The 18,828-nt window shown below is 37.4% G+C and overlaps 1 protein-coding gene across 1 annotated transcript in view; it reads right to left on the bottom strand.

Moving 5' to 3' along the window:
* Positions 1 to 2,926: 2,926 nt before the first annotated feature.
* LOC131160418 (uncharacterized) overlaps positions 2,927 to 18,828 on the bottom strand; it is a 39,074-nt gene continuing 23,172 nt past the window's right edge. Inside the window, exons 2-4 of the mRNA XM_058116086.1 lie at positions 3,606 to 3,684; positions 3,438 to 3,525; positions 2,927 to 3,321 (exon numbers count right to left, since the gene is read on the bottom strand). Of these exons, the coding sequence (XP_057972069.1) occupies positions 3,210 to 3,321; positions 3,438 to 3,525; positions 3,606 to 3,684 (279 nt within the window). The 3' untranslated portion in view covers positions 2,927 to 3,209. The remainder of the gene's footprint in view (positions 3,322 to 3,437; positions 3,526 to 3,605; positions 3,685 to 18,828) is intronic.

Here is an 18,828-nt window from a genome sequence, read left to right as displayed (position 1 = left end):
AGCAATGTATATTGGTATAAATATATGCTCAAGTTCAAGCCTTACTTGTAAACCCCAAAAATAATTTCCCTAAAAAGATTTTCAAGAACAAGAGTAGGAAAAATAAGCTTTGATCTTCAAAAATGGAGCATAAAATATATTTGGAAAAGAGAGAATATGCAAAAATGCTCCCAAATGGTTTTTTCTAATATTTTTCAACTGATTTAGGCTCGTGTTTATAAGGAAAACTCATCACTAGTCGTTTTATGGCCGTTAGGGTATTAAAATATAATTTAATTTGAAAACTAGCAGTTTTTCGACCGTTGGGACGCTTTCTGCGCGGACACCCTTCGATTTTTCATACATAACTTTTTCTATATAACTTCAAATTGGACATTCTTGGTATCAACAGAAAGCTAAGAAAAAATTCCACAACTTTCATGTTGAACACATTTAAGGATAAGGAGTTTTCGATAAAGAAAATTGCTCATCAATGAAATAAAAGAAACATGAAAGGGAATTTTTTTACTGCGGACACCCTTCAGTATTTTGAATATAACTTTTCTATACAACTCCAAATTGAATGTGTTTCGTATCAACAGAAAGTTAAGAGAAAATCCTATAACTTTCATGTTGAACACTTTTTAAAATAAGAAGTTATTGATAAAGAAAAGTGCTCATCAATATGATAGAAAAAAACATGAAGGGGTCTTTGAAAAGCTTGTTTTAGAGTTTTTCATTTCAAAAAAGATTTTTGCACTTGAAATAATTTTAGCACATTTGTAAAATGATTTTCCATGAAATATAGAGTGCCTAAGGTCAATCTAAGGTCAAGTTTGAGTTCCAAATTAAATCATGAGATGCATGCACATTTAAACCTAATTAATTATTACAACCTAAAAATAAATAAAGTCTTCAAGTTTGCTCTCTTGATTCCCATGGAATACGCCAATTGGTACGAGCTTGAAGTGCATTTACGGCTTCTATTTTGCATTTTTCACTTATGCTTGCAGAATTATAAATTTGTGTATTCACTAAGTACACAAGTGAGATGTTGTTGTTACTCATAAATAAAATAGGGATCGGACTCAAAAAGTCAACAAAACGTAAGGTTTCTATTGAGCAAAACGCAAGAATCAAAAAAATCTTGAATTCCATAATTCAAGAACAGAATTCCAAAGCAAATACAAATTCTAGAACATAATGTATGCATGAAACGTAAGAGTAGAATTCCATATCAGAATTCTAGAGCAAGATATGCAGCATTGCAGAGCAAGAAATTCCAAAGCAGAAAATTCCTGAGGAGAATTGTATGCGGAAGCAAGAATAAAAAATTTTGCTTTATTACCATGTCAATTTTCTGATGAACACTTGAAAGTAGAACAAAAATAGAAGCAGAGAAGATGAAACAAAACTTTCATGTAATTCACTTGATGAATTAATACAAGTACAAAATGTATTTATAGAGATAAAATACAATAACAGAAATAACAAAACAATAACTAACTTTCTACATTTGTTCCTACTTTGACATGTGCTTCTTTAGACTTTAATTTCATTTGCTCAATCAGTGAGGCTATACTCCAACAACTACGTCAAACCAAAACCTGAACGTACGAAACCATAGCCCACATTAAACACAAAAATCTTATTAGTACCTTAAACCAGAATTGCATCGAAAAACTTAAATTCAACCTTAAAACACATTCAAGGCACGCAACCCTATTATATCAAAACATAACCATCGGCCAATCAAAACTTAAACCCAACTTTAAAGCCCAAATACAATAAACCTATGTTTGAGAGTTTAGATTTCAAAACTTAAATTTGGACAAAATAAAATAGAAAATTGTATTGAGTTTCATTCAAATCTATACAAATCCAAATCCAAAGCATTAAATCCATACACTCTCAAATACTGCTTAAAAGTAGTCCAAGACCCAGTCGGGCCAAAAATGCAGTTGAACCCAAACCTTAACTCAAACCCATAATTCAAAATCAATTCTAAAGTCAACACCTTACAGACCTCCAGCAGCTTCATGATAACATTTTGTTGCTAAGTCCTACTCTATGCCCTAATTTTCTTAAAGAAAAATGATACCCCTACACTATTGGTTCAACCATCTCAAATTATATTTTACCATCACAATGCACTTTACCATATATTGCCACGCATTATTTAGAAACTTGACAGATAGTCCACATTTTTATTAAAAAACTATAGAATTAATGCGTCAAGATTCTAGAGGGGGCAAAACCAAGATGTAACTGTTTGAATGGGCCAAAATAATTAATTAATCAATTCAACATAGGATAAAAAGATATAAAATTAAATCAAATATTTTAAGCATCTATTACAGAATTTGCTCTTTCTTTCTAGTTCGCTAACAAGAGCAACAATCTATCCTGGGGGGCCTTTGGCTTGAGAGCAATGCAAGAAGTTTCAATGATCATTCCACCTCTCCGCTATAGCTTGCTTGTTATGGGATAGGGTGGCGTTTCGTTTGGCTTATTTTGGAGGCTATCTTCTGTCCAACCTTCGAAGAGGTTGGAAGGCAGCTTTAGCATAGCATGATTGTATTTTATATCTTTTACGCTGCTTTTCGGAGGTCATCTCATCCTTCTTACTTTATATTTTGTAAATATATTCTTCTCTTATCAAAAAAATTATGGATGAATGTATTCATAATAACGTGTGGCAATAATATATGGTGAGGTAAAGTACATTACTATGCCATTTTATGCATACAATAATAGTACAATACATGACACTATGATTTGATATTTTATAAAAATAATATTACTTCCTATTTTCAATATTATAACGACCTATATTATAAATATCATAATAAATGGATAAACAATGAGAATATTTTTGTGCACTAATTTGGTCATCTGTTGAAAGTTGAAACCCAACTCAGAAGGCAGGGAAGGAACAAATTATGTGTTTTGTGAAAATAACACATCCTAGAGTAATAATATTAGGCATGGACACATTGCTATAGTGAATTAAACCTCAACATTCCCCCACACATGCACCCTTATCGCATGTGGAGAGGTAAACAAACAATGGGCAAGGCCCAACATGGGGAACTAACATAATTTTTTTGACAACAAAATGATAAATACGTGAGACAAGAATAAAACACAAGACTTGGCTCCATCACAACCATTTTATCTAAAAGCTTAAGCTGACAATAGGCTGTCAGCAATATAATTTATATCAAGCCTTAAGAAAAACTATTGAATTTAATACGATTTCCGCTCCTTGTGGCACGATTGAAATTGTCCAACTCTATTGACTGGCTTCCATAAATTGCTTTAATGGTATCCCTGCAGCAGCTGCAAGGAAGGAAAGCAGCAACAAATCTTAGAATGAATCCCAAATCTCTCTCTCTCTCCCGCACACAATGCTCAATGGGAAAATAATAATAATAATAAAGAGTATATAGGAGGACCTGCAGGCCTCTTTGTTGAATTTCTTCTTCTCAATTCCATATAAATTTTTGAATATATCTGGCTCCACGCGGCAAAAATATGGACGATCTAAAACCAAAGGCCCATACCGCACTAAGTTTGAGATAGAATCTTCCAGATAAAAATATTAAAAGCAAACGAGTGCTGACCGGCATAGATGGAGCATCTTCGAGTGCTCTTCTCAAAGTGTACACACCATCCATCAGGACCTATCAAGCTTCTAAAAAGCTGGAATTCCAAGAAAAATAAATAAATAACTCAAAGAAACATATAAAAATGCACCTCTCCACAAAGAAACCTTATCCACAACACCAAACCATCAAAATAACAGGCATGCATAAAATTGTAGGGCTACAAATGAATTGAGCAGCTTATGACTGTTCGAGTGCAGATCAAGTTCAATTTCCTTCAAGCACGAATAGGCCAGGCTTGAACAGAATTAAAAGTTCAATTGACTAATCAAGCTCAAATTCGAACAGGATATTGTTCTGTATGCATGCATGCACATATGCATATGTATATGTATATCTATGCATACATATTTAGTGCTGAACGTTGTTTAAAATATAACTAATTTGTATTTATGGGTTTGCTCAAGTTCACGAGCTTGAAACTCTAATTAAATCAATTTGAGTAGATACCTAAACTCTCACGCTTTACACCAAGATGAACTGAATCAAAGTCGTCTAACTTTATATTTGAATAAGCACCAAAAAAATCAAAATTTATTGAGTTGATGGCAAACATTTAACACTTTGGGTCAGGGCTGGTTCATCTGCACTCCTACTCTCATACAACCATCTATAAAGACGAAGATATAACTTTAAAAAAGCCAAATGCAAATTGTAGGGCATATTTGGTTTGTTTAGACTTTAGTGGGTAGAATAATGATTATGCCTAACCCATCATTTCTATTAATGACTGCAGTGCATAAAAGATGATGCAACTTTCATGGCAATCAGCCAATAAAAATACGCAAAATCACTCTCCCATGATAATACAATGAATGACAGCTTGTGAACTTTAAGCTTCAAATCACATTAATCAATGGATGAATGGAGCAAAAATAAATATCACAATCGACTAATTAACTCTCATGCTACGGGTCAACCAACCATTAACCAAACCAAGCACCTTAAAGTATGATTAGTGGAGGAGTACTTTCTCTGTATTTAAAAACCCAAGAAATCCAACAACATAAAACTTGGTCATATGGCTCACATCCATTGATGTCATTTATTTTATTTTCCCGAGGACAGGCAGCTCTATCGTATTTGTATATGGCAATTGATATGTCATGCAGTGAGATTGATTGGTGTGGGTAGGTGGGGGGAGGGAAAAACAAGGTGATTGGCTTTAATCCAATTCAGCACGAGTAGCTCAAAACTGTTTAAATCCCTAATAACTGTTTTATAATAACACTTAAATTTTAAAAACATACAACCGAAGGCAACACTTCAAAACAAGACATCTAATGCTCATTATCTTTGTTACAGAGATAATTTAGGATAATTAGGCTGTAAATAATTTAGTTGAAATATTTTAATTTATATTTAGATTGTATATAGCAGAAAATTAGGTTGTAAATAATACTAAAAATTTGGCAGCATTTAGACATTGCTGGGAGAGGGAGGAACAAGTTGCGATGTTTCAGTTGTAAGGAGTTTGGTCATATTGCACACAACTATCCTAAGAAAGTTTGTAACTACTGCAAGAAAGATGGCCATATCATCAAAGATTGTCGAGTGCAGCCTCAAAATCGCCAATCCCAAGCTTTTCAGGCTGCTATTTAGTTCTCTTCTTCTTCTTCTGCGCCACCCACTATAAGCTCTGATCCTTCTGTTCTCACACCCGCAATGGTCCAACAGATGATTGTGTATGCTTTTTATGGCCTTAGTCCTGCAAGGTATGGCTACTAACTCAACTTCTTGGACTGTTGATTCGGGCGCTTCTAATCATATGACTGGTAATATGACGAGTCTCCATGGTGTTCGTAAGTATAGAGGCATGCAAAATATTCAGATTGCTAATGGCAGTACTCTTCCAATTACTGCTGTTGGTAATTTACGCTCTTCATTTCGCGATGTTTTTGTCTCTCCTGGATTGTCTACCAATTTGATTTATGTTGGACAATTGGTAGATAACAACTGTGATGTTCATTTTTCTCGTGGTGGTTGTCATTGTGCAAGATCAGGTTGTCGGGGATGGTGATCGCAAAGGGGCCTAGAGTGGGACGATTATTTCCTTTACAGTTTTATATTCCTAATGTTGTTTCTCTTGCTTGTACGACTACTACCGATAATAATGAAATCTGGCATAAAAAATTGGGTCATCCTAATTCTGTTGTCTTGGCTCATCTTATGAAACATGGTTTTTTGGGCAATAAAGATTCCTTTTCTTCTTCTCCTGTATCTTTTGATTGTGCTACTTGTCATCTTGGTAGAAGTAAAACTTTACCTTTTCCTGCGCATGGTAGTCATGCTTCTAATTGCTTTGAGATTGTGCATACTGATGTTCAGGGTGTGAGTCCTCTTATTTCTCATGGTCAGTAATATTATTTTGTGACATTTATTGATGATTATAGTCAATTCACTTGGATATATTTTCTCCAATCTAAAGCTTATGTGTTTTCTATCTTTCAAAAATTTGTTGCGTTTGTCGAGACACGATTCAGTACTTGTATCAAAACTTACGCTTCGACTTAGGGGGGGGAGTACATGTCTCATTCTTTTTAGACTTTTCTTCAGCAAAAAGGGATCATTTCCTAGCTTTCTTGTCCTTATACCCCTCAACAAAATGGAGTCGCTAAGCATAAGAATCGTCATCTCTTAGATGTCGTTCATACTTTGTTGATTGATTCTTCTTTACCTTCTAAGTTCTGGGTACAAGCTTTATCTACTATTGTCTATTTGATCAATCGTTTGCCTACTACCACTCTAAATTATGATTCTCCCTATTTTCGATTATTTGGCATATCTCTTGAGTATCAATCCTTTCATACTTTTTGGGTGTGTTTGTTTTGTTCATCTACCACCTATTGAGCGTCACAAGCTTGCTGCCCAGTCTATCACGTGTGCCTTTATGGGATATAGTCCTACTCAGAAAGGATTTGTTTGTTATGATGCTCATGAAAACAAATTCCAAATCTCCCAAAATGTGATTTTCTTCAAAAATCAATATTTCTTTCAGTCTCAAGTTGTTTCCAATACTCCTATTACACTTCTTCTTCCACTTTTGATGATGTGTCTTCTTCTATTGAGCGATTTAAACCAGGTGTGGTGTATCATCGACGTCCTCCACCTTCTTCAACGCCCCTTCCAGACACTAATCCGTCATATGATTCTGTGATTCGTTGGCGCTCCACCTAGATTACACACCCACCGGATAGTTATGGTTTTCCTCATACCTCGCTTTCTGCCACTCTCAACATTGTTTCTGTTCCTTATCCATATACCCAGGCAACCACCCAAGCATGTTGGCAACAGCCATGCAAGAAGAAATCCAAGCTCTTCAAGATAATCACACTTGGGATCTTGTGACTTGTTCCTCTAGTGTTGACCGGCATAGATGGAGCATCTAATCACACTTAGTCAAGTTTCGGTCTGATGGGTCACTGGACAGATACTAGGCTCGTCTCATGACTTTTGGGAACCAGCAGAAGTATGGTATTGATTATAAAGAGACCTTTGCACGTGTTGCCAAAATGACTACTGTGCGAACTATCTTGGCACTTGCTGCGTTGCAGGGGTGTTCTCTCTGGAAGATGGATGTGAAGAATGCTTTTCTACATGGGCATTTGAAGGAAGAAATCTATGTCTCCACCTCCCGGCATGTTTGCTACACCTTCCTCAGAGGTTTGTTGGCTACGCCAATCCTTGTATGGACTAAAACAGGCTCCGCATGCATGGTTTGATAAATTTCGCTCTACCCTGCTTGCTTTTCATTTTACTCGGTCTGTTTGATTCCTCTCTTTTTCTTCGCAATACTTCTGGAGGAATTGTATTGCTTCTAGTATATGTTGATGACATTGTGATTACTGGCTCTGATACTGAGTTAATTAAGCAATTACAACAGCATATCAAGGCCTCTTTTCACATGAAAGACCTTGGTTCCCTGCAGCACTTTCTTGGCCTTGAGGTGCAGCTTACTCCGACTAGTATGTTGTTACACCAGCACAAACACGCAGGAAGTGATTTCATTGGCTGGTCTCCAGTAAGGTAACTCTGTTCTTACTCCCTTGGAGGTAAATCTTAAGCTTCGTAAGGAGGAAGGCGAGCTTCTATCAAATCCATCCTTGTATCGGCAGCTTGTTGGGAGTTTGAATTACTTAACGATTACTCGTCCTAATATTTCTTTTGATGTGCAGCAAGTCAGTCAATTTATGCAGGCTCCCCGACATCTTCATTTAGCCACTACCTGCCACATTATCCGATATCTAAAGGGCACCTCTATACACGGGTTGTTCTTTCCTAAGGAATCTTCCTTACAGTTGGTGGGGTATAGTGATGTTGAATGGGTCGGATGTGTGGATACTCATCGCTCTATTACTAGCTAGTGCATGTTCTTAGGCAATGCACTCATTTCTTGGAAGAGTAAGAAGCAAGACAGAGTTTCCAAGTCCTCCACTGAGTTTGAGTATCGTGTTATGTCTTCCGCATGGTCTGAGATCACATGGCTTCATGTGTTATTAGGTGAACTTGGTTTTTCTCACCTTCATTCCACTCCTCTTCATGCTGATAATACAAGTGCTATTCAGATCGCCGCTAATCCTGTCTTCCATGAGCATATGAAACATATCAAAGTCGATTGCCATTCCATACGTGAATCCTTTGACAAACTAGTGATTACTCTTCCTCACATTTCCACCGAACGTCAAACTTTAGACATATTCACTAAAGCTCTTTCTCAACACCAGCATCAATTTTTGGTGACAAATTGATGCTTCTTGATCTACCAGCATCAATTTGAGGGGGGATGTTACGGAGATAATTTAGGATAATTAGGCTGTAAATAATTTAGTTGAAATATTTTAGTTTATATTTAGATTGTATATAATAGAAAATTAGGCTGTAAATAATGCTGAAAATCTGGCAGCATTTAGGCGCTGAAAATGTGCTGAAAATTAGGCTGTAAATAATGCTGAAAAATCTGGTAGCATTTAGGTGCCGAAAATGTGCTGAAAATTAGGTAACAACTATGTAAATTTCTTCTATATATAACGAAAGCAAACCCGATGGAAAGGGCATTCAGACCAAAATTAACAATCTTAAAAATAATGATCATGTCTTTAAAAAAAGATGGAGCATCACCACTGCAGAATTTTAAATGCTTATAGTGCAGATATAAACTTAGAAATTAAGATTTTTATTTTGTTTTGGAAAATTTTTGTTATTTCTAGAGTCTTGTCCAAGTAAACCGCTTGTGCAACTGTGTTACATCAATACGACATCCAGAATTTTGGAGCAAAACAATAATACGGGGTAAATTTTAGGAATTTGGGAAACACTTTCCCATGTTCAAAGAATGTCAACCATACATACGAGACAACCAATTTTTCATTGGACATTACGATGCAGGAAGAAAGAAGAAGATTTGAGATTTAATTTTTTTTATTTTCAACTCGTTATGTCGAAAATTACCATTCAATATATTTATAAACTTCATGTAAATATTACCCTCACTTGGTTCACAAAATGGAATTGAAGTAGTAAAAGGGTCAAGAAAGGAATGGAATCACAAGAATGTGATTACAGTATTTGGTTAAAAACACAAAATGACAGTAGGAATCACAAATTCTAACCTTTCTAACTTTTAGTATTCTTCAAAAATGCACCCAATACAAAATCATTTAATTTTATAATATTTCAAATATATGAATTCAATTCAACATTTTTTTTATTGAAAATGTATGCATTTTTTGGATCATAACAGTTATACATTTTCTAATGATAATAATAATACCTAAATGATATTTTTGTTTGGATATTGTTGTTATCTTTCAGAAGTAGTAGTAACAACAACAACAACAACAATATTGATAATAACAATAAAAATAGCAGCAACAACTACTACTACTACTATTACAGTATTACTACATAAATCATAAAAAAATAACAACAATAAAAATTATTGTTAAATTTTATTATTCTTGTCATTATTGTTGTAGTATTATTTTTTATTGCTTTATAATAATAACTATTTTTTTTGTTGTTGTTGTGAGAGCAAGCCTTGGATCAACAATAAAGTTCCTCCTTTGAGACCAATTGGTCACGGCTTCAAGTCCAAGGAAATAGCCTCTCTACATAAAAGCAGGGGTAAGGCTGCATATAGTATGACAACCCTCCCGCTACCGTCGCAAAGCAGGAAGCCTTGTGGCAGGGGATGCCCTTTTTATTGTTGTAGTTGTTTTCATTTTAATTATTGTCATTGGTGTTGTGGCTGTCGTCATTTAATCATCGTTTGTTAGTGTTGTTGTACAGTAATAATTTATATTAATGTTGCTATTGTTCTTATCAGTAATAGCACAGTTGAGAGATGGTCAGCTTGTGTTTTTTCAGAATGTATTATTTAGTTAGGGTTATAATTGCTTTCAGAAAAAAGGAGGCAGGAATGAAATTGTAATTCATACATATAAGAAGTGAAATCACCATTTCATTCAATGGGAGAATCAGCATTCTAGCCCAAATGTGATTCCATCCTCGTTTATGCAAACTAAAAATGGGAACAGGAATTGGGGTTAGAATTTCGATACTACTCAAGCCCTAGTTCCACAAACCAAGCGAGGGGTTAAAATTTATTCGCAAATTTTATTTCTTCAAGGATTTAGTATTATTTCTCTTTATTTGTTTCCTTCTCTAGGTTAGGGTTTAAGCCTATATTTATTTATGTTTTGTTGGAGTTGCATTCAATTTCAAGAATGCATATTCCGTCCACCACAAATCAACTCCCCATCATCATGGCCACAGTTCTTCCCCTTGAGACAATGATCATTCATGAGAGAGCCTTTTCCAGGGTAAATTTCACGCATGGTCACTGAACTTTAGCCTTAGTCTCAATCCGGTCACTTAACTATACACAAAATTTTGTATATTGTTCCATTGTTACCCAACATGCAACAGTCATCTGATTTGACTGACGAAATGCTCTCCTGGCATCCTCCTAGTCAGCCCTTGTGCAGCACCCACACCCATTTACCACTACAAAATATATATTACGAAGAAATCAACAAAGCGTTAGTACCAATTAACAACTCCTTATAGTATATAACAAAAATTTATATATTTATATATACATATGAAGGGGGCCTTGGAACGATGGTAAGGTTGCTCCTTTGTGACCAGCTGGTCACAAGTTCAAGTCCAAGAAAACAACCTCTCTGCATAAGTAGGGGTAAGGCTGCATACACTGTGATGATCCCCCTACTCATGCAAAGAGGGGAGCATTGTGACCAGGGAACACCCTTACACATTCACACATACACATATATGCATACTGTCACTTGCATGTATCTATTGCCACTTGTTAATTAGTACCAATATGCAACAAATCAATGTGTAGAGTTCAATGATCACTTTGAAACTAGTGCTAAAGTTCAGGGGCCATTTATGAAACTTACCCATCATTTCCCTCCCCTTTTATTGTGAAATCCTTAAACCTGTTTTTTTTTTTTTTTTTTTATGCCAAAAACAATACTCTGTATTTGACCCAAATCACCTATTCTATTTAATCCAACACAAGGGCAACAAATCCAAACCCTTCTGCCTCAGTTAAACCATAATCCAGCCCAACCTATGAACCAAGCCCATGTTGAACCTCTAGCACAAACAAATCAGACCCTGTTTTGAGCCTAACAATTTTGATTCAGATAGCCAAAAAAACATGGAGAGAGAGAGAAGAATTGAGAAAGCTTTAAAAAAAATAAAAAAGAAAAGAAATTTGGAGCACTTGGATTTATCCTATGAGATTCTCACACACTTCAAGGAGCCAAAGTCAACATGGATATTCAGATACATATTGTCTCTCAGACTCGCTAGTTGACATGGAAAATTATGTTAATTGTTATTCAGGTCCAGTCTATAGACTGTCAAATCCAAGTTTTTGTGGTGTTGCGAACAATCTTTGAAATAGGTGGAACAAGACATAAAATTCTATGGGGAACAATCTATTCCCACATGGCATGAAATGAAAGACATCTCATGAGAGAAGTTTGTCCCAACATCTTTTACAGAGCAACATGTCAAAAATTATTTCAAAATAAAAAATCTAAAACTAAAAACCAAAAACAAAAAAACTTAAAACTTAAAACCAGCAACCTGTTTCGTTAAGGCTTATGGGGGCTCTCTGTGAAGCCAGCGATGGATCTTTGGGGGTCAAAGAGGATTAACCTTTAGAAAAACAGAAGACGGAGTTTGTTTTAAGATTTTTGATAATGATTGAGGAAGATACATATGCTTGAAGAAGGAGAACAAGGAAGATTCCAAGATGTGCACATTCCCAAGGGTGATCAGAAAAATGGTGGAGGGCTTTTCGTGCTGCTATGTTGACTTATCGTCAACTACAAACAAACCTTCCAAACCCAGCAGGGGCAGTTTGATATGTTTTAATTGTTGTTCAGTGAATGTGAGATTAGGGGAAAGAGTGAGACAGCAGCGTATTTCAGAGACTTTCACCTAATACCACCTCCACCCGACTCCCACCTAGTATCACTTCTATTGACATAACCAGAGGGGCTCCGCCAACAGGGGTGAATACAGAAAAGGAAACCTCTCATGATCACAGGGACTGCAGAGACTTCTTTCCTATGGAGAATCCTAATTCCTCACGATCAGTCGGCAAGGATGCGGGGAAATTTTTTAAATGAAACAAAAGGCCCTTTTTGGGGCCGAAAATATTGGGCAAGGCTGGGCCAACAATTCTATGGCCCAAAATATTTGAGCAGAAGAAAACAAAGCCAATATAGGTAGTCAAAAGAAAGAGCACTGAATCTATGGTGGCTGCTGATAAGAGTTCAGCACAAGTCACGCAACTACAAAGGCCTGCGGAAGAGGTGGGAGGGGGTAGATCAACACATACGCAAGTCTGGTTAACTCGGCTGGGCAAAAGTTCAGATGCTTCTTTGGCCGGAGAAGTTCCAGAGGCTAAATGCAATGGATTAGAGATACCCACTAACAGCAGGAAGCTGATCGAAACCAGCAAACGGTTTTCTCCATTGTCCTCGGTTCCAAGGGAGAAGATGTTAATGGGATCAGCGGGGGGAGAGGATGAGGGCTTGTTTTATGATTTGGAAGAAGAAATGGGCAGCATGCTTATTCTGAAGAGTTACTGGTTGATCAGAAGAGATCTGATCTTTAATCAACAAAAAAGGATGGTCTATTCCAGCTATTTGAGGGACACGGTGGAGAGATTGAGGGGAAGGGGCTAGCTAAGAGTGTCAATCTTGTAATGATCCCACAGCAGTTGGAGGACTGCTTTCAGCCAGATCCTGAAAATGCTCAAGAAGGTGTAAATCTTACTAATCATAATCATTTGAAAGTTTTAAATGATGAGACTTTGTCTTCTGGACTTGACCTTGGGCTCAATATTTCTCCAACAGTTAATTCGGCTATTCGTTCTGGTGGTGCTGTGGGGTAACTTCACGAAGAGTGACTTTCTCACAGAGCATCCTTGTCCACCTAGAATTAGTAAAGTCTCCCTCTTCCCACTGAACTCATTCTTTCTTCAGAAATTGTATGCCAAAGTGAGGACTAAAGAGGGAGGGCTGTAGGTTTAGCTATGAGGGAGATGAGAGAGACAGCCTAGACCTGCAAAAACTCCTTGGAGACCTAGGCCTGGAATTATTAGATCCTGCTGGAAATTTGGTAGGATGGGTTTGAGCCCAAGGACGTATGAGAGGCGGAAAAAGGAATTTCACAAAGAGCTTAAAAACCTGGTTTCATCAATAAATTATGAGGGCAATAAAGGGTTTGGAAAAAGCGTGCCCAATTATGAAGATAGTCTGTTGGAATGTACAGGTTTTGGGGGGATTAGGAAAAGGAACTTGATTAAGGAAGTTTGGGGCAAGTACTACCCTGATCATCCAGGAGATTAAATTGGAAGCAGTTGAAGGGGAGGTTGTTACAAGTATTTGGGGCAGTTGTTGCAGAGATTGGGAATTCTTACCCTCGCATGGTGCATCGAGTGGTATCCTTGTCATGTGGAATTCTTTGTTTGTTTCCAAATTGGATACTGTATCAGGGTTTTTTCCCCTTTCTATTGTATTCAAAGTGAGAGGGAGGGGTTAGTGGTGGGTTTCCTCTGTAAATGAGCCTTCTGGACCAACTCTTAGGAGTTCTTTTTAGGAGGAGCTTTATTTTGCCTTTTGTTTCTACTCCCCCAGGTGGATTGTGGGGGGTGATTTTAAAGCAATGAGATTCCCAGAGAGAAGAAAGGGGGAGGTAAAATTACAGCGAAGATGCAGAACTTTGATCTTGTCAATCAAAGATAGTGGTTTGAGAGATCTCCCCCTAGGGAAAACTTCTTTTACTTGGTCCGTGGCGGTGGGGAGCTAGAGCAGTGGCTAGTTGACTGGATTTATTTTGCAGTGAATGGGAGGGTGAATTACCGAGCCTTACTCGAAGAACTCTCCCAAGGACTGCATCCGACCATTGTTTTATTTTGTTGGAATCTAGTAAGGTGGTGTAGGCCCTACCCCTTTTAGGTTTGAGAATATGTGGCTGGATCATGCAACTTTCAAGCCTTTGGTTAGGGATTCTTAGGGAGAGGAAATGAAGAGAGGCTGGGAAGGCTTTAGATTCATAAGAAAGTTGAAACGTTTGAAGACGCTGAAAGTATGCAATAAGGAGGTGTTTGGTGATGTCAAGATTAGAAAATCTAGCATTTTGGCCGCCTTGGCTTCATCAGATTGGAAAGAGGAGGGGTATAACCTTTTGAAGAGTGAGCAGATAAGAAAAGTGTCCTTGAAAAATGAGCTGGAAGAGGTTATCTTCCAAGAAATGAGTAGTCAGAGGCAAAAGACCAAATTCAAATGGGTCAAGGATGGTGATTGCAACTCTTCTCTCTTTCATAAACTAGCTAATGGGAAAAGGAGTAAAAATTTGATTAGAGAGTTAGATGTGGAGGATGAGAGAGTCTCAAATAACCAACCTCAGATTGCATCCATTGTTACTAACTTTTTCCAATATTTGTATTCAGAGGAGGACCACCGTAAACCAATGTAAAAGGGGTTAAGAGTGGAATCCCATATAAATTGATCAAATGTGTTTGTTAGAGAGATCTTTTAAAATGAAGTGAGGGGGCAGTTTTTGGTATGGAGAGGGATAATGCTCCAGACGCGGATGGCTTTAACATTGCTTTCTTCCTAGATTGTTGGGAGGTAGTAAAGAGCAAACTGATGAAAATTTTTACTGAGTTCTTTGGTAATGAAATTTTGAGCAAGAGCATTAATAGCCTTCATGCCCAAAACGTTCAGATCTAGTAAGGTTGAGGGTTCTAGACCTATTAGGGATCGTTTGAACTACTTTGAGAAAAGTACTTTTCTAAACAAGGTACTTATCTAGAAAGTACTTATTTAAAAGTAGTATGATATTTACTTATTATAAGTAGTTTTTCATGTAAGCACCTTTCTGAAAAAATATATTTTTTAGAAAATATTTACTTTCCTAAAAAAAATAATTTGAAAAAGTACTTTTTGAAATAAGTACTTATTTAGGTGTCAACCAAACACTACTTATTGACACATTTATTTAAGTACTTTTCATAACAAATACTTATTTTTTAAGACGTTTCAAATGGGGGCTTAGTCTTGTCTTTAGTCTGTATAAGATTATCACTAAAGTTTTAGCTAATAGATTGAGTGCAATGCTTGGTGATACTATCTCTAGTACATTTGTAGGAAGGGAGGGGGGGGGGGGAAATAGTGGTAGTGGAGGATATTTTGATAAGACCCTAGGGTTTTATCGTGGAGAAATTGGGAAAAATTTTAAGAAAGGAAAATAGTAAGAGAAAATGGCACTTGATCACTTCGAAGGGATCTGCCTCCAAATTAGCCAAAGGCTATGAATTATGTTACTGCTTGGATGGAAAAGCCCCATAGGGTTACATATATATAGGGTTAGGAAACTTACTCCTATTAGGAATGTAAAATATTCCAATCCAAGTCCTTAATGGACTCGATCCCAATTGATTTGGGAATCCTACCACAACAAATAAAAATCCCAACATTAAATAATCCTAACATTAAACAAAACTCATTGGGAATCATAATAGATTAATTAGAAAATCCCATTTGATTTGGGAATCCTAACATTTTTTCTTCCTTCAAATCAGCCTTGTTGCAGAAACCCGAACGCGAAAAATAAAGGAAATAAATAAGAAAAGAAGGAAGGAAAAATTTAGAAAGGAAAACAGCAGGATTCGTCGACGAATTCCCTGTTTTCGTCGACAAAGGTCCTTCCATGACTCATCGACGAAATTCAGGCTTCGTCGACAAAGAAATACCAAGAGGAATTTCAGGCATACGGTTCGTCGACGAACACCCTCTTTCGTCCACAAATGTTCTTCTGCAATTCGTCGACGAAGGCTCCATTTCGTCGACGAATTGTGTCGGGTCAACAGCCTATAAATAAAATTCTAATTACTTCTTCATTAAGAAAACCTAAATATTTCTCTCTTTCTCTCTCTAACCCGCGCCCCTCACCTTCTCTCTTCGATTTTTCGCTGTTCATCACCCGAATCGGCAATCGGAAGTTACCACGAGAATCTAGGGGCGTTTCTCTACAAGTCTAACGGAGTGGATTTTTGAACTTGGTCTTTCCAAGCATCATCCCAAAGTTAAGATAAGGGTAGAAATAAGCTATTTGTCTACAATTTAACTGTTTAAATGGGGTGTACGAGCCTGGGGATGTTAAATGATTATTATTCTAGAGTGGAGTTGATTAAACTGGGGGAAATATGTTTTCAGGGTTTTGGGCTCCGTATCGTCGTAGGGTGGGCTTTAGGAGCATTGTAGGAACTCTTTAAGCAAACAGGTAAGGGGATTAAGTTAAGTCAGGATTTTACTAAAGTTGAACCGATTAAACTGCTATATATGTATATTTATGTTTTCAGTTGTTATTTCGAAAATCAACCATTCAAAATGGACTTTTCAAACCTAAGATATATGATATGGTATTTTGAGTAAAAATAAACGGTGGAAAGTTTGGTTTGGCGTTATAAACTAATTATACTGTATTTCTTGGTTGCCTACGGGCTATATTCAAAATACTGAAATTGTGTGGCAGGTGAATAATATTTGGGGATTATTGTATAATCGAATTTGTGTATGGTTGTGGAAATACTGGAACTGCTTATAAAAAATATAGGGATTTGATATGACGGCTAGGGGCCGGGATTTTATTTAGCAGCTGTGAGCCGAGTGGTATATGACGGCCAGGGACTAGAATTTTATTTAGCGGCAGTGAGCCAAGTGGTATATGACGGCCAAGGGCCGGGATTTTATTTAGCGGCTATGAGTCGAGTTGTATATGATGGTCGAGGGCCAAGTTTTATAATATGACAAGTTTTATACGAAATGAGTTGAATTACAGTCTTTATTACTTAAATTGCATGATATGCTTTAGGAACCCTGCGGGCTAATTGTATTATAAGCACGGTGCCGTTGCTAGAGATTCAGTAGTTGACCATGTGCGCCCACACTGTTCTAGATAAAAGCGTAGGGTGGTTTCAGCCGATTAGCCTATGGAGAGGTGGTACCTTCCCTGGAAGTCCGGACCAGGAAGTGGTAAGGCAATCGGACCTGCAACTAGGTTGCGGATGCCTACAGTTGTATTAGTAGACGTATGATTTGACTTAGTCTGGGTTGATCCCCCAGGACTAAGTCTAGCCATCGGGCCGCACAACCCGTACCATGGGGGAAGTAAATGGTGTTTAGTCCCAGGGAGTGTCTTTTATGCATATCTGTAGATTTATGTAAATGATGTTACTTATTTATAGAACTGTTTATACTAGGTAAACGAGACGAGTATTTTCAACTGTGTAAAGTGAGTACAATGTAAAATAGCTATTTTTGGTTAAATGGAGGATGAAAGTTTTCTGTAAACACTAAATGCATGCTGACCAGACACTGATATTAACTTAATCTTCCTTACTGAGAAGCGTCTCACCCCAATATACAAATCATCTTTTCAGGATACACCAAGGATCGTGCATAGCGGACTAGAGGGGCTGACTTAGAAGTATAGTGTATGTACGTGGGGTGTATGGATTAAGCTGTTTTTGTTTGTACTGCTTTAATGGGTTTCTATATGGATAATTACAGACTATTGTGTATAAAGGTAGTCTAGAATTCTAGTAATGGATTTTGGAGAATGTTTTATTTACTTCCGCTGCAATTATATAATAATTATGGTATCAGGTACACAGACGTCACTAAAGTAGCACCCCGGGCCCACGTGGCGGGTCGGGGCGTTACAGGTGGTATTAGAGCCTAGGTTTGCTAGGTTCTGCAAACTTTGATAGTGGATCATTACCAGAGTATAGGTTGAGATAAGATAAGGATAAGAGTTGGCAGATTAGGCGAGTCTTGCTTTAGAAGCTTAGAGACGGTGATCCTTTGACGGTCTCCTGTGTTTTTCCTGAAATAACGATTTCAGGAAAACCACGGTAAATCCATACATAGTTTTGTTTCTAGGTTGAGAGACTGGAACTTGGAAATGTAAGTGGGAACGTTAGGTCGATTGAGTATGTGCGTAGTGTCAGTGTTATGGATAGAGGTCGGTACCTTGACGGCTTTGTAGAAAAATTGTGTAAATGATTCCTTTAATTGCAAACTCAAATGTTATATTATTTCTTCATTCCATACTTGCATCAACCATGATAAATGTGGAATTTCTAAGTCGATTTCTATCATATCTTCAGGATGGATTCCAGGGGAAAGGATATCATGGCTGGAGGGGATAATCATGTGGATACCTCCAGTGAAGATGACGTCGATACCTCAGCAGTGCGCAGTATAACACAGCAGGCTAGGAAGGAAACCCGGAGGGATTTCCGAGAGCGGGATCAGCTATTGGCTGATAGGGGCTGCACATTCCAGCAGTTTACCCAAGCAAGTCCATCGCTGTTTTCAGGAGGAGCGAACCCGATTGCAACTGAAGATTAGGTTCAGGAGATTGAGGAACTACTGGGTGTGCTGGCGTACACACAGAAGGTGCAGTTTGCCACCTTTAAATTAGTGGGGAAAGCAAAGAGGTGGTGGAGATCGGCAAAACTGGTAAAGGAACAGCGCCCAGGACATGCATCTATTACCTAGAGCCATTACAGATACTTCCCTGCTGCCACCCGAGAGGCGAAGGCAAAGGAGTTCCAACATCTGAC

This window comes from Malania oleifera, chromosome 7, assembly GCF_029873635.1.
Source record: "Malania oleifera isolate guangnan ecotype guangnan chromosome 7, ASM2987363v1, whole genome shotgun sequence".
NCBI lineage: Eukaryota > Viridiplantae > Streptophyta > Magnoliopsida > Santalales > Ximeniaceae > Malania > Malania oleifera.
Note: the sequence above shows the minus strand (reverse complement) of the source record. Positions and strands in the feature narration are given on the sequence as shown.